The sequence below is a fragment of the Otolemur garnettii genome, unplaced genomic scaffold (genome assembly GCF_000181295.1).
Source record: "Otolemur garnettii isolate 467f Iridium unplaced genomic scaffold, OtoGar3 scaffold00044, whole genome shotgun sequence".
Lineage (NCBI taxonomy): Eukaryota > Metazoa > Chordata > Mammalia > Primates > Galagidae > Otolemur > Otolemur garnettii.
Genome location: NW_003852439.1, coordinates 2,322,418 through 2,346,671, shown reverse-complemented (window position 1 = coordinate 2,346,671; position 24,254 = coordinate 2,322,418). Strand labels below are relative to the sequence as shown.

The 24,254-nt window shown below is 41.9% G+C and overlaps 1 protein-coding gene across 1 annotated transcript in view; it reads left to right on the top strand.

The window, feature by feature from the left end:
- The window catches only part of CUNH16orf62 (chromosome unknown C16orf62 homolog), a 107,422-nt gene that overhangs the window by 55,220 nt on the left and 27,948 nt on the right, over positions 1–24,254 (top strand). The window contains exons 15-21 of the mRNA XM_023513772.1: positions 1,470–1,532; positions 3,045–3,130; positions 4,368–4,448; positions 7,094–7,157; positions 9,534–9,632; positions 11,672–11,749; positions 12,664–12,778. Coding sequence (XP_023369540.1) covers positions 1,470–1,532; positions 3,045–3,130; positions 4,368–4,448; positions 7,094–7,157; positions 9,534–9,632; positions 11,672–11,749; positions 12,664–12,778 — 586 coding nt within the window. The remainder of the gene's footprint in view (positions 1–1,469; positions 1,533–3,044; positions 3,131–4,367; positions 4,449–7,093; positions 7,158–9,533; positions 9,633–11,671; positions 11,750–12,663; positions 12,779–24,254) is intronic.

Genomic DNA, 24,254 nt, shown 5'->3' with positions numbered 1-24,254 from the left:
TTTTTTTTGCAGTTTATGGCTGGGGCTGGGTTTGAACCCACTACCTCTGGCATATAGGACCAGTGCCCTACCCTTTTGAGCCACAGGCACCACCCTGAGCATTTTTATATTGAAAAAATATAGTTTATGTGTAACTGTGCTTAAACATTAAAATAATTTCTTGTTTTAAAGGGATTAGTTGCTTGTGTTCAGACAGGATGGCGGTATCTTACAATGCTCCCCCTGCAGCATTGTTCATCATGAGGTTTTGAAGTCCTTTATTAGTCTGTTGCTTAACTCACCTATTCAGCTGCCTACTTATGAAATGGGCTTATACATCTTCATACTCTTTGTTACTAGAACATGAGAGATTTGCTTTGGAAATGATTTGAACAGCCATTTTTTAATATAAACAAAGTGTCAGTAAATTTTCTTGCCAGCAACCAGAGGCAGGGAGTTGTATATATATATATATATATATTTTTTTTTAGAAGTAGTACCTCCTTGCTCCTCCTGGACCAAAGCCCTGTCCGTTTCGTAAGCACTGTGCATCTCAGGATGAGAAGTGATGAACATCAGTACCTGGGCATTTGTGAGACAGACATCACAGATTGTGCCACTGTCCTCAGGAAATGCAGTGATCTTTGATCCAGCCAGCAAACTGTTCAAATCTCCACTGAAGTAGTCAAGAAACTACTCATTGTGACATAGAGTCACAAGGGGTTAGAATAAAGACTGACAAACTGTGGCCCAGAGGCCATCTGTAGCCGGCCACCTGCTTTTGGGAATAAAGTTTTATTGGCGCATAGCCATACCTATTCATGTACATGTTGGAATTGAGTAGTTGTGACGGATTGTATGCCCTATATAGGAAAAGTTTGCCCACTCATCTAATAACAACAATAGCTGAATAGTTAATGGAGAATTTTCTAAGGGCAGGCACCCCAGTTAGCACTGTGTGTGAACCATCCCATTGAAGTCTCATAGGTATTGCTTCAATCTTTATTTTATAGATGAAGAAGGTAAGACTGAGGCACTGTTCCTTCCCCAAGACTACATAGTAGGATGCTGGAGTAAATGGGCAAACTCAGACTGAGACAGGGCCTAACCTAACCCCAATTCCCCATTCCTTGAACAAGTCAGGCTTACTTTTGTTTTTTTGAGACAGAGTCTCAAGTTGTCACCCTCGGTAGAGTGCTGTGGCGTCATAGCTCACAGCAACCTTCAACTCAGGCTCAAGTGATCCTCTTGCCTCAGTTTCTCTATTTTTAGTAGAGACAGGATCTTGCTGTTGCTCAGGCTGGTCTCAAACTTGTGAGCTCAAGCAATCTACCCACCTTAGCCCCCCAGAGTGCTAGGATTACAAGCGTGAGCCATTGCACCCAGCGCAGGCTTATCTTATTATAAACTATAATTGCAAATCATGAAAGACAACTACCTTTTTTTAAAAATCCAAGTTTTATTAAATAACCTGTGTTTTTGTTTTACAGCTTCAGTTAATAATTAAGAAAGTTATTGCCCACTTCCATGACTTCTCAGTTCTTTTCTCAGTGGTAAGTAGCATTTCTTAATTGTCAAAGGTGACAGGTTCTCATGATACCCCAGGCCTAGAGGAGTACTCAGCAGTTCCTTCTATGAAGTAGTTAGGTCTAAGCATCTTAAGTATTTATGTCTCAGTAACGTAAGCAGCATTTGAAATAAATACACATAAACTGAAAGAAAAATGCTATTCTTTTTCATTCATTTCTTACTAATGGGATGTGTGCATCTGTTGGTTATTATACAGTTTCTCAAACCTTGGGAATCCTCATTTCTTCTTCCATGTTGATTTTCACTGGGTACTTGCTTTTTATGACATAATTTTTGTTGAAATTGTGAAATACATCGAGCTAGTAGTTGTTTTAGTATCTGACAGAGTTGAGATTTACTGTGACTCCCTTAACAACTTACAATATCTTGTGGCATCTCTTTGAGTTTGCTGCAGTGCCCTGGGCGAGTAGGAATCTAGCTGTTCTCCATATAGTAGCATTCTCTGTTAGCGTCTCTCCTCTAGGACCCATTTATGTGTGCTCACAGGATTGTAAGGGTTTTGTGTTTCATAATAGAAGCTCATTTTATTGGACATGTACACACTCCAAGCACCATCTGGCACTTCACATGCATTGCTTCATGTCATTTTCACACCACCAGTGTCAAGTAGGGTTGTTGTTTTCAGTAGTGTCTTTTTGTCCATAGGGGATATGTTCAAGGAACAGAAGCCTGAAACCATGGATAGTACCAAACCCTACAGATACTCTGTTTTTTCCTATACATGCATACCTATGATAAAGCTTAATTTATAAGTTGGGCACAGTAAGAGATTGACAACAATAACTGATAATAAAATAGAACACTTATTAATAAAATAATATGCCAGCATGATTACTGAGGAGCTTTGCAGCTCCTATTGAGTAAAATATGGGTTACTTAAACATAAGCACTGCAATACCTGGAATTTTCGATTTAATATTTCTGGATGACAGTTGATTGGGGTAACACAAAAGCAAAACTGTGAATATGGGGAAACTGCTGTACTCCCACTTTACAGGTGAGAAAACTGATACTGGAAGAGGTAGAGTAACTTGCACAGGGTCTCACAGTCACTGACAGCGCAGTCAGATGTCAGAGCCAGGCAGTCAGGTCTCAAGGCCACTGTTTGACCAGCTCTGCCCTGGCTCTCCTGTCTCTGCTCATTAATACAATCACATAAAGACTCAAGTCTGCCTTGCATTTTGCTACTTAGAAAAGCTTATGGTCACCCACAGGTTGCCCAGATGGTTTGCCAAAATATTAACTGGTTTTGGCACCAATCCCTTGGATACATGTAGAAGTTGTTTTAATAATAATAGTTTTAAAACCCCCCAATCGGGTCTTCTCCCTGCTTTCAGGGGAGTCTCTGTCTGACCTGCCTCAGACAGGTGAACGTCTCTTCTCCTTTTCTTGACTTCTAAAGAAAAAGTGACCCACAGATTCCTTCCTTCCCGTAACTTATGCCATTGCATGTAGAGTGCTTTCTTTATTTTTAGGAAAAATTTCTGCCATTTCTGGACATGTTTCAAAAAGAGAGTGTGCGGGTGGAGGTTTGCAAATGCATCATGGAAGCCTTTATCAAGTGAGTGCAACTTGGTGTAATCAGAAGCCTTGATTCTCAATGCCTTTGTGAAACTTGCTGAGAAGAAATCAATTCATGCACTTTGAGGCTTAGTGACATGTACATATTTCATACGGAAGCCACCAGTGGAAGGAAAACCATATTAGAAGTAGCAGTCATGAGAGAAGTTTGTACTTAGTGCCTAAGCAGACAAACTAGCAAGTGATAGTATGAGCCTGGCCAACAGCTATTTTTTTCTCTGGTATGTTTTTGGAAGGAGCAGTCTTTTGATGAACTGCCTCCAGAGTAACATTTTAAAGGATAAAAATAAGGGCATACTTATGAAAGCACTAGTACTAGAAAGGTTTCCATTTTCAGTTGACTAATTTGTGATCAGTTTTCAAATTTATTCCCTTTTATTCTGTTTTACTAAGTCTGTGTTTCCCAAAACTTCCCTACTGCTAGTGTCTATGAAATAATTTTAAGGGAGTATTTGGAGAAAAGATTTTTAAAGTTATTTATTGATTTTAAATTTGTTAGATAATACATAACTATTTAATGTGATTTCATGTATGGCATTTTTTTTTAGGACAAGGTTAAGTAGAAAAAGAAAGCTACCGTTGTTTTAAATATGAAGTATATAGATATGGTTCAGTTTGGAAAATTGAGTTAAGTATTGCTAAAATGTTTCAAGCTTTTCTTGTCATCTTTCTAAAAGATTAATGCCTTGCTGAAGATCAATATCTTCAATTCATAATTAATATGCTTAGAACAAATACACCTACTTTACCTATATAAAGATTTGTTATAAGAGTTTATCCCTGCTGCAAAAGAACATTATTTAAAACAAGTAAGCAAATAAATAAATTAAAAGAATTTGTCATTTCACATTATTTGGAAAGCCAAATTAATAATTTTGCCTGGCACTTACCTCAGTTACAGACAGGCTATAGATAGCTTCAGATAGTTCAAAAAATAATAAGAAAACAGGTTTGCCCTTTGCCTGACTTAAGAAAGGGGACAGTTTTACAATGATTTTGCAATTAGAAGTCACAGTGCATGTAGAAGAGCAAACTGGTTATTTAAAGAATTACGAGAAACCCAGAACATTACCCATTGCTGGTGAACTAGGCTGGGTAAAATGCCAGCTGGATAATTTGCTGCTTCTGAAATGTGTACAGTGGATGAGAACTAAATCCATGCTTGCATTGTTGTCAATGGACAGAGCTTTGACCATTATCTTTAAATGTCTTCTTAGGCATCAGCAGGAGCCCACCAAGGATCCCGTCATTTTGAATGCCCTTTTGCATGTTTGCAAGACCATGCATGACTCTGTAAAGTAAGCTTTGCTTAAGGCTGAAATGTAACATGGATTGGGGTTTAATACCATCTGATAGTATGTTAGGGAATGATTGCTCTAAGCTGCCACTGTGAATAATATCACTTTATTGGGTCTATTAAGATTCCTGCTAATGAGGACATTCCTTCCAGTCCAGCGTAGGAGGGAGGCTGAGGGTAACCTTCTTGAGAAAATGACATGGCAGATGTTTTTACAATGGAATTTCTATTGGGGAGAGAAAGCCTGGTTTCATTCAAGTGAACTCAAACTCTATGTTTCCTGGAGATTTCTGAGAATAGCAGATAGTGTAATAATGAGTTCACTCATCCAGTAACATAGCCTTTTAATTTTATCTAATTATTAGCCAGTTATTTGAAATGCAAATGAAATTGCTTGCATTTCTTACGCAAAGAACTTTGCTCAGCATACTTGAGGCTCAGACCTGTCCGCAGGCCTTACTTTCCTTTCAAAGGCTGAATTATGCTTCCTTTGCTTTCTAATTTTTGTTTTTTAAACGTGTTTTCATTTGAAACTATAACTATGCTTGAGGCAATTCTTGCTTATTTGTGGCTGAAATTTTAGTCCCCAAAGAAATTTTAAACACAGCAGCTTGATTTATTGGAAAATATTACAAGAATGGAGAAAATTATTTTAGAATTTAACCATCAACAAGAGGAATTATAGGTGAGGCGTGGTGTCTCACACCTGTAATCCTGGCACTCAGGGAGGCCGAGGCAGGTGGATTGCCTGAGTTCAGGAATTCAAGACCAGCCTGAGCAAGTCACCATCTCTTAAAAAAAAGCCAGGTGTTATGGTAGATGCCTATAGTCCCAGCCACTTGGGAGGCTGAGGCAAGAGAATCATTTAAGCCTAAGAGTTTGAGATTGCTGTGAGCTGTGACACTACAGCAGTTTACTAAGGTTGACAAAGTAATACTGTCTCAAAAAAAAAAAAAACCAAGATGAAATGTATTTCCCCCCCCCCCTTAATTTTAGAATCTTTATTTCCATGACTTTTTGTGCTTTCACATTCATGGGTAGTTATAAAAATCAAAGTATCGAGACTTTTTATGGTAAATGGAACCTGTAGGTGTTAGTTGGACAAAAATAGAAATAAAGACACAGAAACATTCAGAAAGGCACTTATGTTCATAGGACATTGGGTTTGGGGCTTAAGTGAAATAGAAGGTTTAGTTCTGTCTTCTTCAAAGTATGAGTGAGTAGAGAGACCAGAGGTGGGGTAGGGTAACTCTTCAGACATCATCCAGGGACCCGGGTTCCTTCTATCCTGTTGCTCTGCTCTCCGGTTGGGATGTTGCTCTTGTCTTCCTGCTGGGAGCTGACCTACTTTAACCGTGTCTAGGTTCTAGCCTATAGGCATTGGAGGATACCAGCTTTCTTTTAGGGACAACACTTGGAAGACTCTGATATCGCTGTTTTCATATTCCATTGTTCAGAACTGTCCTATAGCTATGCCTAACTAGGACAGAGGCTGAGAATGCTGTCTCTTAAGAACTAAGGGGTTGCCTTGGCGCTCATAGCTCAGATTCCAACCCTGCCTGGGCCTGCTAAACAACAATGACAACTACAACAAAAAAAATACCTAGGCATTGTGGCAGATGCCTGTAGTCCTAGCTATTTGGGAGGCTGAGGCAAGAGAATTGCTTAAGCCCAAGAGTTTGAGGTTGCTGTGAGCTGTGACGCCATGGCACCCTACTGAGGGCGACATAGTGAAACACTGTCTCAAAACAAAGAACTAAGGGGTCATTGAATGTTGAAGTACAGTGAGAAATCTTTGCCAAAACTTATTTTCCCTTAGAACAAACCAACAAAAAGCTTGATTCCTGTTTTCTCTGGGCTCTTAAAATTTTTTTGAGAATAAATTTGAGGAACTACAGTAGAACCTTCATAGTTGACACCTTCTCTACATTTACCACCTCCTTAAGTTGATGTAATTTCCTGGACCACATGTACCATATCAGTGCAGTAGGCCTAGTTGCTAATGTCGACCACCTCCATATGTTGACCAGTTTGTTCCAATCCCTTGGGTGGTCAACTTACAGAAGTTCTACTGTGTATAGGCCTTCACATACATGATCAAAACTATAAGGACTCAACATTTTCTTTTGTACTTGCGTGAGTTTCCTATTAAACCACAGCAACTGAGATCTGTGATTTACTTTAAGATACATCTAAAAAATAAGATGGGTTGTTGGATGGCCAGGGGAATGGATAATTATGTGATAAAGCAAGTTTTGTAAAATGTTGAGGGTAGGATCTTGATGATGGGTGTATGGATGTTTACTGGAAAGTTCTTTCAACTTTGCTGTATGTTGGAAATTTTTTGTAATTTGTTGAACAAAATTTTTCTGAAAAGTGGAATTAGACCTTGCTCCCCAATTCCAAGGAAGAGAAAATTTACTTTTTATTTTCCTATTAATAATTATATCTTGAGAATAGCATCTTTGAGGGAGGTGAGAAATACATGTAAATTATGTCAATTTTGGTTACATATTTTTATGTTTTATAAATGTAGAAAAATGCAAGATGTTCTTACCTTTGAAGTTTTTTAACTTCTTCTGTTTTTTATTTTTAGATCTTTCCTTTATTGCCTCAGTGTTAATTATGTACTATTATTGATCTTAGTGCACTCACTCTTGAAGATGAGAAAAGAATGCTGGCATATCTGATAAATGGATTTATAAAAATGGTAAGTATTAGGAAAGAAGTTTTAGAGCACTTGGAAATGTGATGTAATTGTTTATCCTTATGCTGGTGAAAGCAGTTAACATTATGTTCCATGGTGCTTTTCATTCTTATTGAGATAAGATGAAATGAGAAAACATCTTACATTAGCCAGGACTCTCCTGGGAGCAAAGAGAGCCAACACAAACTGGCTTAAGGGGGAGGCCATTACGTGAGGGAGGGACATTTCTTGGCATACGTGACAGAGGTGAAATTCTCCAAAGGCGCAGCTGGCTTCAGGACCTCCGTGATGCCTCGGCACCTGCTGTCCATGTTCCTCTTTGGCTCAGCGCTCTGCCCTGTGGGCGTCCTGCTGAGGTGGGCTCGGTCCCCATGATAGCCCCCGGTTTCCTTTGCCCCCAGCTCTGCAGCCCGGCATGAGGGGCTCCAGCAAAAGTCCTAGGATGGAGTCTCTTTGGATTTACTTGGGTTTTGAGCCCGAACACACCTATTGGCTAGGCCTGAGGGTCATTTCCACATCTGGGTGACCCAAATCACCAGGACCAAGAGTAGAGAGAAGAGGCCCCTGCAGCAGCTGATGTGCTGATCATCAGATGATGGCAGAAACCATGCTGGGTGGACAGAATACCATATATCCCCTGTCCCTCTCCCCAATCCCATCCATCTTGCTTAACTACTGCTGCATAACAACTCGCCCCCTAACGTAGTGGCTTTAAATAAGAGTGTTTTATTAGTTTCTGCAATTCTTTGGATTGGCTGTGTAACCGGAATGACCTGTGTCGTGTCTTCTGGTGTGGAAGATCACACTGGAGGATCCAGTGTGGCCTCGCTGACGTGTCCGGGGCCCTGGCACTTCTTGTAGGCTGAGGCATCTCAGTTTTCTTCCATGTGGCCTCTTTTCCTCTCTCTAGCGTTCTCTTTTCAGTCAGTGTTCTTAGTTGAGCCCGCTTACATGGTGCTGCCACAAATGGAGCTGCCCAGGCTTTTAAGACTGAGGTTTACAAATCACAGAATGAACCTCTGCTACGTTCTATGGCATTTTGTTGGTCACAGCAGGTCACAGGGCATCTCCCCCTCCATGCAGGGAAAGTGGAGAGACTCCACCCCTTGATGGGGAGAGTCCAAAGGGATGTTGTAAAAGGACAGCAGAGTGGAACGGATTATTGCAGCCTTCTTTGGAAACATTTCATCATTATACCATCTTAGCCTGAACAATCTTTGCCCCAAAGCTAAAACACCAACTGCAGCCTGCATCTTCTGTTTTAACAGAAAGGTCAAAACCAGCGCTGATCAAGATGAAAATGATGAGGTCACTTTGTAAATAACCTTGAAATTATGATTTGTTCAACAGTAGGGGTTGATTTAACTGTCTGCCTGACCATAGATAAAGTATCAGTCAGTTTTGATGAAAATTCAGAAGTAGCTCTTCAACTCCCACATTAAGAAACATATGGATTTTCCCGGGTGACCCTACTTTACTTTTGGTTTATATACTGATCATGAGGTATTTATCTTTTTATAGTTTTGCCCCAAAGTTACTGAGTTATAAAGAATATGAGGAAATAAGATGTGAAACCTGATAGCTGAGTGGCGCCTGTGGCTCAGTGGGTAGGGTGCTGGCCCCATATATTGAGGGTGGCAGGTTTAAACCCAGCCTTTGCCAAACTGCAGTAAAAAAAAATAGCAGAGGTATTGTGGCAAGTGCCTGTAGTCCCAGCTACTTGGGAGGCTGAGGCAAGAGAATCACCTAAGCCCAGGAGTTGGAGGTTGATGTGAGCTATGGGATGCCATGGCACTCTACCAGGGACAATAAAGTAAGATTCTTTTTCTACAAAAAAACCCCCAAACCTGATAGCTATAATGGAAATAGCAATGTCAAACCTCTAGACAAAAATGATTGATGTAGCAAAGTTTTTCCTACTATCCAGGTGTTCATAAATCTGAAGAAAAAGGAAAAGAAGGGATTTTTAAAGATGGAAGATTTTCCATCTGTGTTTACAGCAGCCACCAGTAAGCTGCTGAGGTTGGATCCCCATCAGGAAGCAGAAAGTTGTGGCTGTTTTTAGGGAAAGCCTCCTGACAAATGGAGCACCAACAACCAAATTTATGTTCTGTGAAAAGGCCGCAGCTGACAAACAAAATTCCATTATTCTCTTTCCAGTGATTTCTTTCTAAGCCTGGAAAATTTACACTTTGAGCTTCTGTTTTATAGCCTTTGACTTTTTATGTTCTAGTTCAATGCCCATGTCATAAAGATGAAATAGTCATAATACTACTTCAGTTATACTGTGTGTGCATGGGTTTTTTTTTTTTTCTTTTTTGCTTGTCTTTTCTTTGAAAATAATATTGGCCCGATCACCATCTTTCTCCTCGATTGTAGGTTTCCTTTGGCCGTGATTTTGAACAACAGCTGAGTTTTTACGTGGAGTCCAGGTCAATGTTTTGCAATCTGGAACCTGTTCTTGTGCAGTTGATTCACGTAAGGATTTTCATTCCTTAGTTTGTTCTCTCAATAAATGTTTATCGATCATCTACATCCCAATCTTAATCTAGGATTCTTCTAGCCTCTATTGTGACTGTTCTCTAGTGTATGAAAGGTGGGTTCCAAAGGTTAGTAAATCTTTGAGTAAATCTTTGTAGTAAATCTACAACTTTGCTTAAATCTTTGGATAGTTTTGTGGGCCTCTTTTTTCCTATAACTTGCATTTTCTCATTTCTGTGTGCCAACAGCAAAGAGTTAAGTGATTTGCACTTATCAGTGATAGAAGTACTGGCCAGTACTTCCTGCTGCCTGTCCAGAGGTGCCCAGCTTTCTGAGATCATGGCATCTTCTGTAACTTTTCATCCCCCAGCCAAAAGGTTTAATAACAATTCTGTTTATTAAGATGTTAGGTTGAAATCTGGGAGGCCAACTTAAGTGCATTGCTTGAGCTCAGAGGTTGAGACCACCCTGAGCTAGAGCAAGACCCAGTCTCTAAAAATAGCCAGGCTTTGTGGCAGGTGCCTGTAATCCCATCTGCTTGGGAGGCTAAGGCGAGAGAATCACTTGTGAGTCCAAAAATTTGAGGTTGCTGTGAGCCATGGCACTCTGCTGAGGGTCAGAAGGTGAGACTCTGGGCTTGGCGCCAGGTTAGAGTGCCAGCCATATACACCAGGGCTGGCAGGTTCAAACCCAGCCTGGGCCTGCTAAACAACAGTGACAACTACAACAACAAAAAAATAGCTGGGCACTGTGGCAGGCATCTGTAGTCCCAGCTACTTGGGAGGCTGAGGCAAGAGAATCACTTAAGGCTAAGAGTTTGAGGTTACTGTGAGCTGTGATGCCCTGGCACTCTACCAAGGGCCGACATGGTAAGACCTGTCTCAGGAAAAAAAAAAAAAAGATGTTAGGTTAGACAACTTAAGTATTTATGCCCTAACAACTTGATAGCCATTTGAAAAAATACTATGCATAAAATAATAAAAAATAATATTTTTATTTCATGCTTAAATGATTGTAATTACTAACGAGATATGTGTACCTACCAGGCATTTCACAACTTCTTAAAACTTACACCCAGGTTGGCCACCTACCCTTATTTCCTCTTTCATGTTGATTTTTACACAGTACTTGGTTTTTATCACAGTAGCCACGGAAACCATTTCAAAAGAATATGACATGGTTGGAAGGAATTTAATGTTGCCCAAAGTCATATTTGTGAGCACCTCACACTGGCTCTCTGCACAGTGTGTTCAACACCAAATAGTGCTGGTTTGCCTAAAAAAATTGTTTAGCGTGGTACCCTGGGTACCATGTTGCACAGTCTGGGAACCTTAGGTCTAATTTTTTGTAACTGTGGAAGTGTTCCCTTAAGGCTCTTGAACAACTTTAAGGAGAAAAGAGCTATTCAAGGAGAAAATCTTTGTATGTATTTGTTTGCTGGTTGGCAGGTTACTTAGCCCAAGTTAAGGTCTTAAGCTTAAGCTTAAGACCTAAATGTAGAGACCAGGGAGGTTATAGTATCTACCCTGTAGGATCATGAGGATTAGGTGAACTAGTGAACGTTTAGCTCTTAGAATAGCGTCTGGGACACTGTAGGTGATGATGTGATTTCTGTCTTTACTGTTCTTCTTGTGAGTATCGCATAGCTGAATTGTGTGGTCTGCTCTCAGATTTGGAGGTTTCTCAAGATCTTTACAATCTTTAAGCTCAGTGTGTGGGGCATTCTGGAATGGGAGTAAGTGAACTGAGCTATTCATTAAACCAGAAAATGATGATTTATACTGCTGATCGATAGGCATGACTAAGTGAGTGAATGCCTTTTTTCTACCCTCTTGGAGATGTTTGCTCAAGTCAAGATTGAATCAGGCCTGGTGACCCTTCTGGCATTTCGGGGTTCAGTGCTAACTAGTCTTGATCCCAATTAGCTTGTTCTCATTGGCCTGTATGTAGTTAATGTTCAAGTCTCTATGGAAGATGTTCGTCTGAGTTAGCCATCATTTCACTACTGTAACTGTTGTATTTATTAACAAATTCAGAGTGTGAACCGGTTGGCAATGGAAACGAGAAAAGTGATGAAAGGAAATCATTCCAGAAAGACAGCTGCCTTCGTCCGGGTATGTTCTAAGATAAGAACTCTCAGACTTGGAACTCCGGTGGGTTGTTTACTTTGCAGGTTACTAAATGACTCTTCCCAGATAAAGACAAGTGTGTCGTGATAAGAGTGGTTAAGTATCAATTTGGGGGATTAATTTTTCCTTGAGTATATAGGATCATCCATTACCTTAATGTTTTCAAAAGAAAGATGTAAAAAGTCTGAATTTGAATGTGTTCTAAGGAGGTGGATGAGAGGTGGTTTTGCATTTATGTACCAGCCTCTAATTTGCTCTAATAAAATAACAGTATAATGTTACTATATTTTTATGCTATTATAAAATATTTTTTGATATAGTAATTTGTATAATAATATCGTGCCCGTAACTGGAAGGCCTGTTTTTCCTATGAATGAGAGTGATGCTCAACTTTAAAAAAATTTTTCAGCTTCTTGAAGTTCAAAATGTTATCGAATTTGATGCTGCTCAAAATGTTAACAAAGCAGTACATGTCCACGTTTTAAAAATGAAATTATGCTGAAAAGATTACAGTGAGAAATAAGTACCCTGGCCCTGCCTTTCCTTACCTGGTGCCTTGTGCCTCAGGGTCCGCACCCCAAACCCTTTCAAGCAGCTTCTCTGGTTGCTTCCATATTTTTTATGTAATGGGTTTAAACGGTTGCTTCTTGGTTTATTGACATTAGGTGTTAACTTATTTACTTCCTGCAAGGATGGACGAGGGTTTACTTTTTATATACTATCATTCCCCTCAGGTCTCCCTCTCCATCCTTTCAAAGAGTCATCAGATGGTACAGAGAGACAATGGGAGTCATTGATTTAAGTGTTTTTATGTGGAAATGGGTGGTGGGTGAGAGGAGTATTGATTTATCGGGATGGTGTTGCTGATGTACCTGCCATGCTTCGCCCTTTCTTTCCAGGCCTGTGTTGCCTACTGCTTCATCACCATCCCCTCCCTGGCGGGGATCTTCTCTCGTCTCAATCTCTACCTGCATTCCGGTCAGGTGGCACTGGCCAACCAGTGTCTCTCCCAAGGTAAGCCCTTCATTCTGTCAGCTCTGCATTGCTGTTTTGGAAAGCTGACTCAGAAGTATGTGTGTGTGTCTGTGCGCGCATGCATGTGTGTGAAAAGAGAGAGATTCCTTTAGGGAGGAAAGAAAAAAAGATCAATAAATGATGAGTTTTAAATCTGTTTCTCTAGTAGGAAGCATATCAGACACACATATGTTTGTAGAGTCAGACAGATGATAGAGCACAGACACTGTAAGTACTTTGTTGAATCCATCTCAGGCAGAAAAGGCCAAGCAGCTCAGACATCCTGAGCTAAACATGCCTGGAGAATTTGAGGGGTTCGGACTGCCATCCTCTTTATTTGTTGTGGTAGTGGTGATGTTTGTTTCTGTGTTTGAAACCCCAGAGACACCCCCAGAGAATCTAATCTGTGTAAATGAATACCCTATATCTTGCAGTTTGGGGTAAAAATCCTGCCCAAGACTGATCTTTCTGTACTAGCCACAGGAACCGTCCATGAGGGTGCAAGGGATAGTTTATTTGGGAGGAGGCGAGTTTCAGAGAGGTGATGCGGAGGCAAGTTGGGGAAGGGAAGGGAGGGAACAGAGTGGTACTCGCGAGCAGGGGGATGCTTTGGGCAGCTGAGGCTCATTCCCATCAGGTAAATGGTATGAAACACATTCAGCTTTACTCTACCTGAGAGGCAAAGAAGACAAGCTGTTTACCCTCTGCTCCCATCTGTCATCAGCTGAACGTTGCTCCTGGGACATGAACTCCCTGGCACTCTGGCCTACTTTGCATCTGAGCCAAGAGAACGTTTTCAGGTGGAGATTCCTAGGTGTTTGCTTCAGGACACCCTGGTCCTCTCCTGGGACAGTATATGCAAAGGACTTGCAGTCAGGTCACCAGCAAAGCATCTACCCACAGGCTGTAACACAGAGGGTGAAAGAGATCTTGGTGTGACATTTATGGAGCATTTGTTATGTGACAAGCCCTGTCCATACCTGATCTCACTTTATCCTCCTCTAATAGCCACATGAGGCTGTTCCTATGGTTGGTGCCTCATTGCCCAGGTTAGAAAACTGAGGCAGGGAGTGACCAAGTGGCTTGCCCAGGTGGGTCCTGAGTCACCGAGCCAGCTCTCAGTCCCCAATCTGTGGGACTCAAGGCTGAGCCCTTTACCATGAGATTGGGAGGTTTAAATGAATACTAGGGAACTTTGAAACACTGTAGGAGGTTGACTGATATTTTCAGGGATGGTTCTCCCCCAAACTCATGGATTATCCAGTGGTTCTCAACCTTTGGGTCTTGACCTCTTTGGGGGTCAAACCACCCTTTCACCTGAGGGTCACCTAAGGGTCACCCTTTTACCTAAGGGTCACCTAAGACCGTCCTGCATATCAGATATTTAAATTACAATTTATAACAATAGCAAAATTACAGTTATGAAGTAGCAACAAAAATAATTTTATGGGTGGGGGTCATCACAACATAAGGAACTGTATTAAAGGGTCGTGGCCTTAGGAAGGTTGAGAACCACTGGATTTTGCCATGGATAACCTCTCACATCTAGCTGCTGCTGGCTTGGATAGGAGAGTGGTCATTGCTCCATGCTTTTCTTTTTCTTTCTTTCTTTCTTTTTTTTTTTTTTGAGACGTAGTCTTTGTTACCCTCAGTAGAATGCCATTGCATCATTATAGCCCATAGCAACCTCAAACTACTAGGCTTAAGCAATGTTCTTGCCTCACCCTCCTGAGTAGATGGGACTATAGACGCCCATCATGATGCCCTGCTAATTTTTAGTAGAGATGGAGTCTCACTCTTGCTCATCTGATCTTGAACTCCTGAGCTCAAAGAATCCACCTGCCTTGGCCTCCCAGGGTGCTAGGATTACAGGGGCGAGTCAGTGTGCCCAGCCCCTCCATTCTTTTAACCACTGGCATGGTGGTTCTGGGGTTCATCTGAATCTTGATTCAGCTGATTCAGCTCTGGGCAGTGACATCTTCATACATAGTTGCTGTCTGAGAATGTTTTTAAGTTCTGCTTGATTTTGCTTTCATCTCCTAGGGGACTGCAGTAGCTTCCCCATGCAGCCACACACTTGGCCTCTGAGTCTGCCTGTGATCTGGTACTGCCTGCCTTCCATCCTCTCCTCCCACGTGGGTTAGCCACGTAGGCCTTTTTTTGTTCTTTGAACATACTGAGCTGTGTTCCAGTTCAGAACCTTTGTGTTTGTTGTTCCCTCTTTCTAGAATGATCTTTCCCCAGATATTTGCATTTTAAAAAGTTTTTATTATAAGGCAGGTGGTGAGAAGCAAGCTGCAGCTCTTCAGGGAAACCTCTCCTAATCACTCTCCCCAGTCTACAGTACTCTGTGCCCCGTCATCCTCAATCTCATCACTGCACATTCCATACCCTGACATTTCTTTTTTTGTTTCTTTGTTTGTTTTGTTTGTTCTCACTTTGTCACCATTGGTAGAATGCTGTGGCATTATCATAGCTCACTGCAACCTCAAAGTCTTGTGCTTGAGTGATTCTCTTGCCTCAGCCTCCCAAGTAGCAGAACTACAGGTACCTGCCACATCGACTGGCTGTTTTTAGAGCAGGGTCTTGCTTTTACTCAGACTGGTCTCAAACTTGTGAGCTCAAGCAGTCCACCCACCTTGGCCTCCTAGAGTGCTAGGGTTACAGGTGTGAGCCACCACGCCTGGCCCATGACCTGACATTTCTTATTGTGTGTTTGTTTACTCGTTTAGGGTCTGGGACACCCCTTCTTCCCACTAGGACAGGCACCAGTCCTTATTGTGTGCTTGGTCAACATGGAACTTTCTCTTTGTTCATGCTGTGGTAAGGGTGATGGGTTAGCAACAAACAGAATTTTAAAAAATGAATAGCACCAAAAATCAGATGACATGCAAAATGAAAATTAGAAAATGCTTCCTTAGATGTTAGAAATTGTAAGTCTTCTGAACTGGTTGTCTCTGAGAAAGCACAGGAATAGTAGACCCAGGTGAGAACACCTGAGTTTAATTTCACCCGTGGTGTTAGGAATGGACTGTGGACTCCAGATATCAGAGTTACATACTGCAAGTAAAGGAAGTCTAGGTCTGTCTTCTTCTCCCTTTATAAAATCAGGACCATTATTTTGAATCTTATAAATCTTAGAAAATTTATGACTAGACCCCCAAAAAAGGCTTCATGCTATTTTAAAAAAAAAGGAAAACAGGCTTGAGTGGCTAAGGTGCCAGCCACATACAACTAAGGTGGCAAATTCGAATCCCGGCGTTGTGGCGAGCGCCTGTGGTCCCAGCTACTTGAGAGGCTGAGGCAGGAGACTCACTTGAACCCAGGAGTTGGAGGTTGCTATGAGCTGTGATGCCACAGCACTCTACCCAGGGGAACAGCTTGAGGCTCTGTCTCAAAAACAGGAAAACAGAAAGCTAAATAAAGGCTTACCTATCATCAAATATTTGGTGCTCCCAAGAACTGGTCAAGGAGAGCAGTGAATGATTTTCTCCCTGTTGTACTGCCCTCCCTGTATGTGTCCTTGGGTCTTCGTCATGGGCAGTGTGAAAACAGCCTCACACTGTGCACAGATGCGGATGGCACCCCAGTGTTGAAACTTCGAGCTCCTCACCTGCCACCCACCCCAGATACTTTAAGCTACTGACAGAGAGCAGGAATGTGGCATTCACTGCATGTTGAATAATTTAGCTGATGATTTTTACTCAAATCTCTAAATGCTGTGGTACTAAATCTAAAAGCCTATTATTTTTGTTCTGAAAGCCACACTCCGTGACTGCTGGCCAAAATAAATAATGCATTCAATTACTGAGCATGGGAAGGCTAAATATAAATTAAATGAAGCTTATGGAAATAGGCCACTTTTGTTTGCCTCCCTAAACATCCCCCCTTTTCAGCTGGTTATAAAATATCTGCCTCCCCGGAGTTCGCTTTCTGCCTTCCCTAATCCAGCCTTGGTTGTATCTTATTTATCCGGCTGCTGCTTTGCCAAGCCTGAGTCCAGCCCAACAAGTAAACTCCTGTTGAACCCTTAGGCAGGCCGGTGCAGGATGCTGACGAAGGCTCCTCACAGGGAGGCCAGGCTCTCTCAGCTCTGTTACTTTGTGCATATGGGCTCGGAGACTGGATTGTGCCGGGATTTGGTGCAGAAACTCTTGCCCCCACCCCCACCCCAGGGTATTTTGGAGAAACCAAGAACTTGCAAACCAATTACCTGGTCATTTGCTTTTCAGCTAGGCTGTGGCCTGTAGTTGCCTGTTTATCTTTTCTTCTGTCCCTTCTCTAGATAACTTATTGCCCTTGTGGTTCTTTCAAGATTAGTTACCAGCCACAGCAAGAGCGGATTCTTTTGCCCTTTTTTTAAAAAAATATTTTATTTATTTATTTTTGCAGCTTTTGGCCAGGTGGGTTTGAATCCGCCACCTCTGGAGTGGGTATATAAAGGAGTATATGGGGCCGGCGCCCTGCTCCTTTAAGCCGCAGGCGCTGCCCAATTCTTCTATCTTTGTTCCTTTATCTTTACAGTTTCTAATCCCAAGGGGGGAGGATTATTTTCTATGGGGTCCATCAGTGGCTATTACAATAGAGGTAATATTTAAGGTGGATCTTAAAAGAAGGTAGGTTTATGAGGACAGTGGAAGGGGAGAAAGAAGGGACTATTGACATTCCATGCAGAGTAATTGGCCTGAGCCTGAGGCCTGAAGATATGGAGTTACATGGTATAATTGGCCAATAGCAGGATATAGGATGAGGCCCTAATGAACAGTGACTTTGATGTCTCCTTCCTGCAGTGTTCCCATTGTGACTCTCATAAGCCAGATTGGACACGTCCACCTTTCTGTGCCTCAATTTCCCTTTCTGTAAAGTAGATTTGATGACAGTGGTGCCTGTCTGTTGAGTATTAGATGAGATGTGGCTAAGGCACCTGGCCCGCTGGCACACAGTAGCTGCTCAGCAAGTATGATCTTCCCTCAAATGATAGAAGCATGCGGTGGGGTTTGGGAGCTAACTATATACAGTGTAACAGCTCTTTGGTTTCAGAGTTTCAAAAGACAAGTTATTTCTTGTGTACAAAACCTGGAGGAATCTATAGGTGAGCCATTCTTTTTTTCAGGTTTAAACTGCTGAGTTATACTGGAAATCAGAGATTTGCAGGTTCCCTGAGGCTGAAACAGAATAGAAAGAACAATTAAAGCAAAATAGTGGTAAAAAGAATTTTTTATTTTTGGTTATTCTCACTATTACTAATCATTTACCCACCTTCTTTGGGTTTCGGTCCCTTTTTAAAAATTTTACTTTCTTTTATTTTTTTGTATCTTTATCCCTCAGAACCTACCTCCTCTCTCCCCCCACATCCCTAGACAAACAAACAGAAAGTGAGGTCAGCTCGTCCGGTACCATGTGTCATCAACACACACATGCTCTTCCTTCCTGTACTTAACGACATTGTTACTTAACTAGTAAACATGTAAGTAATTGTCTGCTTTCCCCTGTAAGAGCCAGCGCCATCAGGTCTTATCTCTCTGGTTTGCTCAAAAAGTTTCAGGTTTGGGAGCATTTCAGATTTAGGATTAGGGGTGTATGACCAGTATCATGGCGCCACTGGCTACTGGGCACTATAATGGCTGATGGAAATCCCCTGGGACAGCTGTGTGGAAGAAAAAAATAATTTTATATTTCCTCGTCCTGGGGAGTCAAGAGTGGCTTGGGCAGAAAGAGAACAGTTCCCATACTTGTCAAGTCTCTGGAGTTTATGTTTTTATTTCTAGACAGATTCTCACTCTGTTGCCCTAGGTAGAGTGCCCTAGCATCACAGCTCACAGCAATCTCAAACTCTTGGGCTTGAGCAATCCTCTTGCCTCAGCCTCCCGAGTAGCTGGGACTACAGGTGCCTGCCATGACTCCTGGCTGGTTTTTCTATTTTTAGTAGAGATGGGGTCATACTTTTGTTCAGGCTGGTCTCAAACTCATGAGCTCAAGCAATCCACCTGCCTTGGCCCTCCGGAGTGCTAGGATTATAGGTCACTGCACCTGGCCAAAAGTAGATTATTTTAGCTGGAGATAAGGTGAGCAGATGCATGATGTTTGTCATCCACGTTTACACCTTGTCCACCTATGATCCGTCCATGTTGGAGAATGTAAGAGTCTGGGATAGATGGCAGCCACTGATGGACCCCATAGAAAAGGGGTGTGGGTAAGTCTCTGCCATAAGTTCTCTCAACTCCTTGCAATGATAAGCCCTATAATTTGTTTCCTCCTGTCAGCGATCCTGGTCATTTTTACATGCAAGCCACTGTGCCAAGCATTGTGCTGGGAACAGGAACATACATAAAGAGAGTGCGTGCTGGTCTAGGAGAGCAGGTCTGTTCACAGTTATTACACAGGGCAGCAGGGACATAAGATTTGCCAGAAAATTGTAGACCAGAGAGAAATTACCCTTGATTTGAACGGGCAAAAGAGCTTCATTGAAGAACCTGAGAAGTCAGGGCTGCATATGCTGAAGTGAGGCAGGGGGCTTCTAGGCTGAGGCAACAGCACAGGCAAAGGCCTCGAGGCTGGGACACCAGTACACTTGGAAGAGTGAATTGGGGACCAAGTCAGGGTCATAGTTTGAGGCCTCATTGTTGAGAGTCTGAACTCCTAGCAAAATAGTTTTATTCAGCATATGTTATTAGATAGGTGGTTCATCTTCATTTTACAGATAAGGAAACTGAGGCTCATGATTTGCCCAGAAGCCTCCAGTAAATAAAAGCAGCCTTTTCTGACTTCAAGCGTTCTTTTAACCACTGCACCTCCCTGTGTAAGGTTAGTTCCAGTCAACTATGGCAGATTGAACATTAGGTAAACTTATATAGGAAACAAAGAACCAGAATTTCCTGCTTGAGGAAATGTAGGCCTGGTATTCAGAGCACACAACTCATATGAGCTACTACAGGGATGAGAGAAGGGTGAGTCATCCTGCAGCGTCCCAGAGATAGGAGTTAGGTAGCACATGGGCTGAATGTGCCTTGACGGTTCAGAGATGAAAGAGGCAGAGCATGTGTACTGCTGAAACTGGGAAGTAATTTATATAAAACCAATTGGGTTTTTCACATTGTATTGATATTCAGAGTGAAATTAAAGGACATTGTGCTTAAATCAGGGGGCAAAATCAAGGTTAGATTAAGCTGTTGCTGGTAGCAAGCATTAACGAGGTATTTAATCGTTCCTAGGCATTCATATTTCTTTAACTCTTGCTCTGTGTGCATATCACTAAAATAATGACTCCTAAATCCTCAAACTTGAGTATGTTCTATTACAAAACTTTAGTTTAGTAAAAAATGGTATTACGTTTCTATTGTCGATTTGCTGTTGGATACATTGGTCATTTGGAACTTGAACTTTACCAAAGGCACCCCGGTCGCTTGGTGATAGCACATCATCTTCATTGAAACAGTTTGCAGGAATAGGGCATGCGCTAATGTTTTATGTACACAGTAGTTTCCATTACATTGCTATTGTCAATCGAAACCTATACCTATACAGGGATAGCAAATCTTAAAGACTGGGAAAGATGTTTTGCAGTAGTATTTATAGACCTCGAGAGAGTAATAATTCTTGTGGCTAGAACCGACTTTAATAAAGTATATTCAAGGGATGGGAGTCTTTAACCCCTTGGAACATTTTGTCTTAAGAAATTATGATATTTTCATTACTAGATTTTCCTGGACTGGGATAGCTGTCTGAGTTATCTGGGAGGGCTTATGATGGTTTGTTTAGCCTCAGGAGTTTATGACTCTGCTGCATAGTAAAGCTTTCCATTAGCACAGACCTAATGTATTATTAAAAAACTAAAGAAAAAAGCATCTCTGAGGGTAGACTGGGTTATCGCTTCCTGACTGTCTCTTAGGATTCATGATTGAATCATATTCCATATCACCAATGCCAAAGACACATGATGAATTTATTCCTATAGGTCAAAGTCAAATCAGAATTTATTATTTCATGTGTTGTGAGTGTTCAGGGGATATTATCCTGTATCCAGTTGAAAATATGTATGTGATTTTTTTTCATAAAAATTCAGAATGCTCATTTGAAAACATTTCAACAGTACAGAAATATAGGACTTTTAAAAAGCAAATAGCCCCAAGATGAAAGTCCCCAGTAATATGATTGTTCTCTTCTTCCTTTTACCCCCCCAAAATCTGCTGTTAACAATTTGGATTTTTTGTTTTATGTATCCATTTAAAATTATTCATCATTCATTCTTGCCATGTTGCCCAGGCTGGACTTGAACTCCTAGGCTCACATGATCCTCCCACTTTGACCTCCAGAATAGCTGGGACTTACAGGGGCATGCCTCTGTGCCAGGCTTCATCATTCTTCTGTTCTCTCTGCCTCCCTGTTCTGCCTTCCTTCCCCTCTTTTAACCTTCCCTCCTTATCTCTCTATGTTCTCGTACATGCATGCAGTTCCCTCCCCCTTAGAAATAAAATGAGGGCCAGGGGCATGCTGGTTCATGCCCATAATCCTGGCACTCTGGGAAGCCAAAGTGAGCAGATTGCTTGAGCTCGGGAGTTCCATACCAGCCTGAACTAGAGCAAGACTCCGTCTCTAAAAATAGCCGAGGACTGTAGTGGGCACCAGTAGTCCCAGCTGCTTGGGAAGCTGAGGCAAGAGGATCACTTGAGCCCTAAGAGTTTGAGGTTGCTGTAAGATATGATGCCACGGCACTCTCCCAAAGGCAACAAAGTAAGACTCTGTCTTAAAAACAAAAAGAAAAAAATGAAGAAATAAAATGGGGTTGTGACTTCTACAGTGTTTTTCATAAGCTTTTTCTGGCTTATCAGAACTTGATCTCCCCCCACCCTGACTCATGTCGATCCATTCTTTGTAATGACTGTTCTGTATTCTATTTCATTTTTTTGGAAGTGCTACAAATTATAATATTTCCCCTAACCTTGCCCTTTTGTTCCCAACCCACACTCCCATTGAAAAATATTTGGACTCTTTCCACATTTTTGCTCTTGTAGACAATGAGCAACCTGCATCTTAATTCTAAGCATTTTGAAGCTTTCTGACAGTTGTCCAGTTGACTGACATGGAACATGGAACCCTATTGTTGAGCCAGAGAGGTATTCATTGTCTTAGTACACAAATCAGATTCAGGTGGGGCTCTTCAGGTGGGTGTGCCTGTGGGTGGCCATGGCCCCTGAGTTATCTGCAGGAGCCAGAAGGGGTCCCAGAGCACAGTGTGAAACATTTTCAAAGCCTTAAGAAGAATCGCTGCCTGAAGAGCTTTAAGTCTGAAGTTCCACTCACTTCATGGAGCTAATCACAGAGCCATACTGTGCAGAGCAGCATCCCTGGTCAGTCCCCACAAAGTGGGGGCCCCCCTCGGCTGTGCCTTACATAGACAGGGCACGGGGTAGACCTCCCTTAGAGCAGCAGGAGTGCAGAGTCCACGCAGCGTGGCCACCTCCCTCCTCTGTCCAGGGCTTGCTCTGCTCTGGTTAAGTATGAAGAGGGATGCTCCTTAGAACTACCATTTTGCTGTACTGCTCACTCTCTGTTTTCAACATTTCTTTCTTTCTTTTTTTTGAGACTCACTTTGTCACCCTTGGTAGAGTGCAGTGACATCATAGCTCACAGCAACCTCCAACTCTTGGGCTAAAAGTGATCCTCTTGCCTTAGTTTTTCTGTTTTTAGTACAGATGGGGTCTGACTCTTGCTTAGGCTGGTCTTGAATTTGTGAGCTCACAGCAATTCACCGAACTAGGCTTCCCAGAGTGCTAGGATTACAGGTGTGAGCCACCTCGCCTGGCCTATTTATTTTGTTTTGTTTTTTGTTTTTTTTGCACATTAATCTCAGGGTAAACATTACATCACATCATTTGCATTTGTTAGGCAAAGTTCAATTTGTAGTTGTGCCCTTCACCCAGGGGCTGTGCTGTATACCCTTCCATTGTGCCTGTAGATGAGAGTTTACCAATACCCCTCCCCTTTCTTTCCTCTTCCCCCCCTCCCGACTTGAATTTAATTATGTTTTTTATCTCATGTGGGAGTGTAGTTGTTTTCTCTTGGTCTCATATTAGTATAGAGTACATTAGATACCTGCTTTTCCATTATTTATGATACTTTATTAAAGAAGAATGTTCTTCAACTCCATCCAGGTAAATACAAAAGATGTAAAGTCACCATCTTTTTTATGGCTGAATAGCATTCCATGGTATACTACACCACAGTTTGTTAATCCATTCATGGGTACTTGGGTGGATTCCATGTCTTAGGGATAATCATTCTACCATAAAGGCATTTGCACTAATTTGGCATTTATTTTACACACAATATCTCTGTGTGAAAAAGAAAGAAAACGAAAAGGGGAAATACATATGGTTAGAAACATACCCAAGTAGCAGGGAAGGGGGACCTGGGTGATTAGTCTGGTTCAATACATTTAAGGTGAGGCCGGGGAGCCCATTTAAAAACTAACCCCTTTAAAGAATACAGTCCAGCGGTTTGGCATATACACAGAGTTGGCAGCCATCATCACTAATTCCAGAACATTTTCAATACCCCAAAGGAAGCCCTATACCCATTAAGCAATCACCCCCCATTTCCCCTACCCAAAGCCCCCGGCAGTCACCAGCCTGCTATCTATTTTTGTGGCTTTACCTGGATTAGATATCTCATGTAAATGGAATCGTATAATATAGATCTTCTTTGATTGCCTTCTTTTACTTAGGGTGATTATTTCAGGGTTCACCCAGGTTGTAGCACGTGTGCATGTATTTAGCTTCCATGTAGACGCTGAAGAACCACCAGGCTGTTTTCCAAGTGGCTGCACCATGTTATATTATGGTTTGAGGGTGAGGGCCTGAGAACCTATATTTTTAGCAAGGACCCTGGGGATTCTTACAATAGAGCAGTTTTCTTATTTTTTGCTTTTCTTTAAGACAGGACCTTGCTCTGTCTCCCAGGCTAGAGTGCAGTGGCATCATCATAGTTCACTGCAACTTCAAACTCCTGGGCTTAAGCCATCCTCCTTCCTCAGCCTCCTGAGCAGCTGGGTCTATAGGCACACACCACTATACCTGACTAATTTTTCTGTTTTTTGTAGAAATGGGGTCTTGTTCTTCCTCAGGCTGGTGTTAAAACTCATGGCTTCCAGTGATTCTCCCACCTCAGCCTCCCAGAGTTATGATTACAGGTGTGCCCTACCGTGCCCAGCCAGTGGAGCAGTTTTGTAAAACACTACCTCTACAAGTAGAGTAGCGCAGTCCCTCTTACTGTGAATACAGGGGTGGTGGCTGTGCTTGCTCTCTGCCCAGTACTCAGCAGTGCTGTAGGACATTTCAATTATAGCATGGAAAGCAACAGCCATAGGCTGCATGGAAGAGGAGTTGCTGTCCCCAAAAAGCATAGTCTCAAGTACAATAGGTTGGGGTCAGCCCAGGCCTGAGTGTTTTTTTGGTTTTGATTTTTTTTTTTTTTTTTT